Here is an 8148-nt window from a genome sequence, read left to right as displayed (position 1 = left end):
TATGTCACAGGCCACGTATACCAATAGAATTGCCGTCGTTTCACACGTGTTTCATACACCAGTCATGCTGGCGGCATTCCCCTAAGTGTCTGCTAGAGGACGCAGCGTGCATTGTTGTGCGTGCGTGTGTTACAATGCGTTGCTGACAGACATGCAGGGAACTGGGTTTAGGATTTCAGTGGACTCTCAAATTTTATTTGCTTGAGAGAGCATTAAAATATATCATTATGGTGTTTTAAATTTGATTTAGTAGAGTTTGTTTTGCATCAAGCACAATGTGATTTTCGGCAATCAAGATCTGGCAGCAACAACACATTTTTCCACTTGGGCAAGCGCTTTGCGGACAGCTTACCACACGCATGAAATCACCCGCATGCTAGCAAACCTGAGAACGTGCAACAATCCTGATGAGTCATAGCAATACAAGGGAGGTGCTAAAGCTACTGTGAATCTGCTCGCCCAGAAGCTTCCGTAACTGGCACAGTCTTACAGAATATTACCGTCATTTAGCAAATAAATAATTTTACATACTTTTTCTCAACACTTTATTAAGCTTTAAGTTGCATCTCAAATGACAAGGAATCAAATTAAAATCCTATTTCGAAATCGCCCAAAATGTCAGGGATTTGGCTTTTGCTTTCTACAGTCGCCATTCATGGTGTGCATTTTTGTATTAAAGCCTTGACTGTTTTCTAAATCCCGCTCCCGCAAACATTCTAATATTGAATATAAGTTGCTATGCATATGTGGAGTATTAAAATCGCTTTGGATGCAGCTTATGTTGGATGTAGGGTTGCCAAATCTGCATTTTTTCCATGGAATTGGGCTGATTTTTAACTGTTGCTGCAGATTGATTTTCTCCCGTGGGTTCAAGGTTTGAAAATATTGCATAAATTACAATTGACTGAAATGCTTGTATTGAAACATTTAGCATTTTACCTATGATAAAACTGTGGTAGATATACGTTTTGTGAAGAATGGCCACTGTGGTAGGAAGCCTTTTAGCTGTTTATGAATGTTTAGGTATGGAAATAAAATATTTTGAGTTTTGATAGGATATGGTCATCCTCACACCCCACCCCCTCTTTTTTTTTTTTTTTTTATAAAATATGGTCACCCAAAGCAAGTACAAAAGTGTGAATCAATGCCTATATGAGCTTGTAAGTGAAGTAACCTTCACTGCTGAAAATTCACAATAACACCAAGTATACACTTACAGGGTGGTGTTGGTCATTTTCAGCAGTCCAGATTAGCTTCAAGTATTGGCAAGTACAAAATGGGGAAGTCATGGCCTAATGGTTAGAGAGTTGTGGCCTAATGGTTAGAGAGTCTTGAGCAAGGCACCGAACCCCCAACTGCTCCCCGGGCGCCGCAGCAAAAAAAATGGCTGCCCACTGCTCCGGGTGTGTTCACGGTGTGCGTGTGTTCACTGCTGTGTGTGTGCACTTTGGATGGGATAAATGCAGAGCACTAATTCCTAGTATGGGTCACCATACTTGGCCACATGTCACGTCAATTACCTATTTCTAATCTGTGTTTCAAAGTTTGCCGCTTCAAATAACCTTAAATTCCCTGATTGTTAGAGCTTTTATGTTTATTGGTGGACCATACTTGTGCATTGCTCTTTCATATTTTATAGATTTTATAGATATATATTTTTTTTTGAACAAATTCCAAGTAACATTTAGTCAACCAAAATGCCTCTAACAATTAAATACAGCCCAATAACACGTGAAACTCATTCGCAAAATCGCCACGATAGTGCTTGAAGTGTTTAATTTTTATTGCACAGTACCAGCCAGGGGTTTAAATCAGGAGTTCCCAAACTTTTCTATTCCATGACCCACATAGACAAGTATAATCTATTTCACGACCCACCAAAATATTGAGATCAAAAAATAATTGACATTACTTTAAGCTTAATCTTAATTAAAAGTTTAATATGACAAAAATTAAGTATTTAAGAAACATATCCATTTTATTTTAAAGTACAACTGTAAAATTTCATTACTCATATTTAAGTTTTAATTTCTTTGTTTACAGATGTTAAAATATGAAACGTGCATAAAAACTCGGAACACACTCACTCCGGTGAACTGTAATCCGCTGAGAGTGTTGTTAAACTCATCGCGGGGTTCAGCACAGAAAATGCATTCATGGTCCTTCCGTGTGCGTGCGTGCGTGTGTGTGTGTGTGTGTGTGTGTGTGAGAGAGAGAGAGAGTGTGTGTGTGAGAGTGTGTGTGTGTGTGTGTGTGTGTGTGAGAGAGAGAGAGTGTGTGTGTGTGTAGGGGAGAGCGGCGCACACACCAACAGTGAAGCAGAACTATCTAAAAGTTATTTTGAACCATCTAAAACTCCAATTATTTTGGAGATTAAAATAATTGTGAAATGGGTAAAAATAATAAACAGTTTTCTAATTTTAAATAAACGCTAAAAACTGAGATGACAAATTTACTTCAGTCAGAAATTTACTTTTGCAATGCTTAAATAAATGTTCAGCAATATTTTCAAAAGACTGTTGAACTTTGGCACATTTTTTCTCTATATAGACATATGGCAAGGAAGTAATATGAAATTTTGTAAATTTTGTTATGTGGAAATGTCTAAATCTTGTAGTGTTACATTCAACCCCGTACATGTGAAATGCTTTTTACAGACTGTTTCTTTATTGGTAAGTAGCCAACTGCATATGAAGGAACGAAAACAACGCCGAGTTCAAACAGACGATAGAAATGAATGAACATAGCCTACCTGAAACATTTTTTGTAACATTTGAATTTTCCGGTGTATGCAATCTCATGCAGAATACAGCGCAGTGAAGTGAGTGAGTTTCTTCTCATTAATAATGTGGATCGAGCCTTTTAATAATGATGTTGCTCCGAGACCCTCACTTTATTACAACTTGTACACCCGCGCTTCAAAACACGCAATGCAAGTTTTAAATTGCGGACTTAAAGAATATTGCAATTCGTAATTAATGTTGGTAGGCTATATCGTGAAGCCCTAGACTGAACTGTATGATTGTGTCACTGAAATGCAATTTTAGTTGTTAGCTTGTCGTGACCCACAGTTTAAAAACCACTGTTTTAGATCACATTTAAAGAGGTGTGTATTATTCCATAAAATAAATAAAACGATAGCAATGTTTTATTTATTTGTTCTCATGATATAACTAAAAAAATAAAAAAAAAAGTGTAAAACGTGTTTACAATTTAACTAAATCAATGGAGCTTAAACCAAGGGAACAAATAATAAAACATACTCATATATACTAAAACCAATGATTAATAAAACATTCTTGTGAGTTGATATCTTTTTTCCTGCTGTCATGCGCGGGGCTTCGTGTATTTAACATTGACAGGTATTAATTCAACTTGTCACTTTGATGGCAGATGGCCAGAAAGGTCCAAACGACAATCATCAGTGACAACTGGAGATTCAGTCAAAAGCATAAGACTTCGGACGCTAATACACACTAAATACACATAGTCACGCAATGCTGATGTTGTTAACATTAACAATTTGAGAACAAAGTATAATAATAATAATTTGCATGGTTTGATGTGATATGAGCAAAGCATTCGTTAGATTTAATCACCATTGGTAGCACGATTTATTGTAATGCTTCTTTTTCTTAGACGGTCAGAACAAAAAAGGCAGACACGTTATTCGTTCAGATGATATTTTCCAGTGAAATGTCTTATTTTAGTCATACTTCCAAAACATAGTATCTGTAACACCAGAGTACAGTGAATATCCACACTGGTGTGGTGACTGACGGCAACACATACTCCTCAAAACATTAGATTCATCCGCGCTGAGGAGCCGTGCCGAAGCACAAACCACATACACATGAAAATTCTGCTGATAACTGCAACTGCAGGTTTCCAACAGAGATGGCAACAATGAGGCAAAACCTACAGACTGCTGCTTTAAACATATTATTGAAATGATCCTGACCAGCCCTCAAGAATTGCACAAACAAATAAAAATGGCAAATAAATCCAGAAACATTAACTGCATGAAAGTAACAACAAAAAACATATTACAATTACTTCAATTTGTGCATCACATTTAAAACCACAGCCATGAGACGGTCAGATCCCCAAACCATCAATGAATGAAACTTTTTCCACACTGGGTGCAGGTTGTAAGGATTTTATGCGGTGTGAATACGCATGTGGACTCTAAGGTTTCCATGTTGAGTAAAACTCTCTAAATGCTGTTGGCATGTGTAAGGCTTCTACTCTGTGTGAATTCATGCGTGCTACTTCTACTTCACTACTTCTACGCTTTGCGATTAAAATTATTACAATGTTGCTTTTTATTCTTGGTGCGGTTCACTTTCACACTGCAAAGCTTCTAAATGGACCAAAATTGTTAAATTGTTAAAATCTGATAGTTTTCTCACTACAAGCGAGAACCGCTCCAGAGATCGTTTTCAATCGAGCCGAGACCACCTCGTTAAGATGATCTCGGACCGATTGTTTTGGCGCGGATCCGAGCGTGATTGCCATGTTCACATATGCCCAAACAAACCGAGCTAAGGTGGGAAACGCGCTAGGTTATGAAACAACGGGCCTAAGACTTTTCTTCGGTGTGAATTCTCATGTGCCAGTTAAGGCTTCCTTTATGAGTGAAACTTTTTCCACACTGTTGGCAGGTGTAAGGCTTCTCTCCGGTGTGAATTCTGATGTGGGCTTGAAGGTTTCCATGCTGATGGAAACTCTTTCCACACTGAGGGCATGTGTAAGGCTTCTCTCCAGTGTGAACAGTCATGTGCCAGTTAAGGCTTCCTTTATTAGTAAAACTTTGTCCACACTGTTTGCAGGTGTAAGGCTTCTCTCCGGTGTGAATTCTCATGTGGTGGCTAAGGCTTCCTTGATGACTGAAACTTTTTCCACACTGTTCGCAAGTGAAGGGACTCTCTCCATTGTGTACTCTCATGTGGACTTCAAGATTTCCATGTTGAGAAAAACTTTTTCCACACTGCTGGCACGTGTAAGGCTTTTCTCTGGTGTGAATTCTTATGTGCCTGTCAAAGCTTCCTTTATGGGTGAAACTTTTTCCACAGTGTTGGCAGGTGTATGGCTTTTCTCCAGTGTGATTTTTTATATGCCTGTCAAAGTTTCCTTTATAAGTGAAACTTTTTCCACAGTGTTGGCAACTGAAAGGGGTCTCCCCAATGTGGACTTTAAGGTTTCCTTGTTGATTGAAACTCTTTCCAAACCGAAAGCAAGTGAAATCACTTCTAGTTTCTCCAGTCTTTTGAGCTTTTTTTCGTGTGGAGATCTTTTCAGTCTGTGAACACCTGAAAGATTTTTTCCCAGCTGTGAAATCATGCAGATTCTTGTATTGATCTTTCTCTTCAATGTCATTGAATACTTCTTTCTCTTTTTTCAATGCCATTAGGTCTAAGGTGAAAAAAACAAAAGTTATCCCCAGTTTAATGGCACAATACAACAGACATCAAAACATTTAGGTACGTAATGCATCAAAATCAACAACATGTAGCCAGTCATATCACCCTGTAGCCCAAGACTGGTTACCCACTGAAGCTAAGCAGGGCTGAGCCTGGTCAGTACCTGGATGGGAGACCTCCTGGGAAAACTAGGTTGCTGCTGGAAGTGGTGTTAGTGAGGCCAGCAGGGGGTGCTCACCCTGTGGTCTGTGTGGGTCCTAATGCCCTAGTATAGTGACGGGGACACTATACTGTCAACAAGCACCGTCCTTTGGATGAGACGTTAAACCGAGGTCCTGACTCTCTGTGGTCATTAAAAATCCCAGGCCAAATTTGCCCATTGGCCTCTGATCATCATGGCCTCCTAACAATCCCCATATCTACTGATTGGCTTCATCACTCTGCCTCCTCTCCACCAATAAGCTGGTGTGTGGTGGGCGTTCTGGCGCACTATGGCTGCCGTCGCATCATCCAGGTGGATGCTGCACACTGGTGGTGGATGAAGAGATACCCCCTGACAATGTAAAGCGCTTTGAGTGCCTAGAAAAGCGCTATATAAATGTAATGAATTATTATTATTATTATGTACTGTATGCTCGATCCTGTACCAGAGGTGTCCAAACCTGCTCTGGAGAGCCACTGTCCTACTTGTCCCCAATACACCTGCCGGAAATTCTCAACTCTGGCCCTTGAAACCCCTTTCCTTCAGAGTTTAGCTCCAACTCTAATCAAACGCATCTGAACATGCTAATCAAGGTCTTCTGTGTTATTTGAAAGCTAAAGGCAGAAAGCTCTATTTGAAAGCTCAAGTTTGCAGAAAAGAGGACCTTGAGGGCTAGAGTTGAGAAACGCTGCTCTTCACAATTAGGCATGGGCCGATTACCGGTTTCAAGGTATACCACGATTTGAAAATGTCACGGTTTCAAAACCGCTAATATTTTCCGTTATACCGTTCCTGCAGTATGCGCTGTTTTTCATGTCTCCTCAAAGACTGAAAGTGTAGGAATCCCTCATGTTGAGTGCAGTGTAGAGAGTAACACGACCCTCCCCCTCCTGTTGGTGCGAGCGAGCGGTCAGTCACGTGTGTGTATGATGACTGAAGGAGCTTCCTCTGGAACTTACGCAATCAGCAACCGGGCGTTTATTATTTTATTGCAGCCGATCACTGTTGCACAAACTGCGTTGTTTTTTTCGTGTGGAGATCTTTTCAGTCTGTGAACACCTGAAAGATTTTTTCCCAGCTGTGAAATCATGCAGATTCTTGTATTGATCTTTCTCTTCAATGTCATTGAATACTTCTTTCTCTTTTTACAATGCCATTAGGTCTAAGGTGAAAAAAACAAAAGTTATCCCCAGTTTAATGGCACAATACAACAGACATCAAAACATTTAGGTACGTAATGCATCAAAATCAACAACATGTAGCCAGTCATATCACCCTGTAGCCCAAGACTGGTTACCCACTGAAGCTAAGCAGGGCTGAGCCTGGTCAGTACCTGGATGGGAGACCTCCTGGGAAAACTAGGTTGCTGCTGGAAGTGGTGTTAGTGAGGCCAGCAGGGGGTGCTCACCCTGTGGTCTGTGTGGGTCCTAATGCCCTAGTATAGTGACGGGGACACTATACTGTCAACAAGCACCGTCCTTTGGATGAGACGTTAAACCGAGGTCCTGACTCTCTGTGGTCATTAAAAATCCCAGGCCAAATTTGCCCATTGGCCTCTGATCATCATGGCCTCCTAACAATCCCCATATCTACTGATTGGCTTCATCACTCTGCCTCCTCTCCACCAATAAGCTGGTGTGTGGTGGGCGTTCTGGCGCACTATGGCTGCCGTCGCATCATCCAGGTGGATGCTGCACACTGGTGGTGGATGAAGAGATACCCCCTGACAATGTAAAGCGCTTTGAGTGCCTAGAAAAGCGCTATATAAATGTAATGAATTATTATTATTATTATGTACTGTATGCTCGATCCTGTACCAGAGGTGTCCAAACCTGCTCTGGAGAGCCACTGTCCTACTTGTCCCCAATACACCTGCCGGAAATTCTCAACTCTGGCCCTTGAAACCCCTTTCCTTCAGAGTTTAGCTCCAACTCTAATCAAACGCATCTGAACATGCTAATCAAGGTCTTCTGTGTTATTTGAAAGCTAAAGGCAGAAAGCTCTATTTGAAAGCTCAAGTTTGCAGAAAAGAGGACCTTGAGGGCTAGAGTTGAGAAACGCTGCTCTTCACAATTAGGCATGGGCCGATTACCGGTTTCAAGGTATACCACGATTTGAAAATGTCACGGTTTCAAAACCGCTAATATTTTCCGTTATACCGTTCCTGCAGTATGCGCTGTTTTTCATGTCTCCTCAAAGACTGAAAGTGTAGGAATCCCTCATGTTGAGTGCAGTGTAGAGAGTAACACGACCCTCCCCCTCCTGTTGGTGCGAGCGAGCGGTCAGTCACGTGTGTGTATGATGACTGAAGGAGCTTCCTCTGGAACTTACGCAATCAGCAACCGGGCGTTTATTATTTTATTGCAGCCGATCACTGTTGCACAAACTGCGTTGCAATTAGGGTTGCCAACTTCAGAAAAGGAAAATAAGGTACAATCGTGGTTTTTCATAGTAAAGTAAGGGACAGAATAAGGGATACACACATAGGCCTATATATATATATATATATATATATATATATAC

The 8148-nt window shown here is 40.7% G+C and overlaps 1 protein-coding gene across 1 annotated transcript; it reads right to left on the bottom strand.

Annotated features, from left to right (window-relative positions):
• Positions 1–3613: 3613 nt before the first annotated feature.
• LOC107573997 (gastrula zinc finger protein XlCGF8.2DB-like) lies at positions 3614–5411 on the bottom strand. Its single transcript, XM_016260467.1, has one exon. It carries the CDS (start codon positions 5408–5410, stop codon positions 4583–4585), a length of 828 nt encoding a protein of 275 aa, XP_016115953.1. The 5' UTR covers position 5411; the 3' UTR covers positions 3614–4582.
• Positions 5412–8148: the final 2737 nt, after the last annotated feature.

The sequence above is a fragment of the Sinocyclocheilus grahami genome, unplaced genomic scaffold (genome assembly GCF_001515645.1).
Source record: "Sinocyclocheilus grahami isolate Dianchi unplaced genomic scaffold, SAMN03320097.WGS_v1.1 scaffold2086.1, whole genome shotgun sequence".
Taxonomy (NCBI): domain Eukaryota; kingdom Metazoa; phylum Chordata; class Actinopteri; order Cypriniformes; family Cyprinidae; genus Sinocyclocheilus; species Sinocyclocheilus grahami.
Note: the sequence above shows the minus strand (reverse complement) of the source record. Positions and strands in the feature narration are given on the sequence as shown.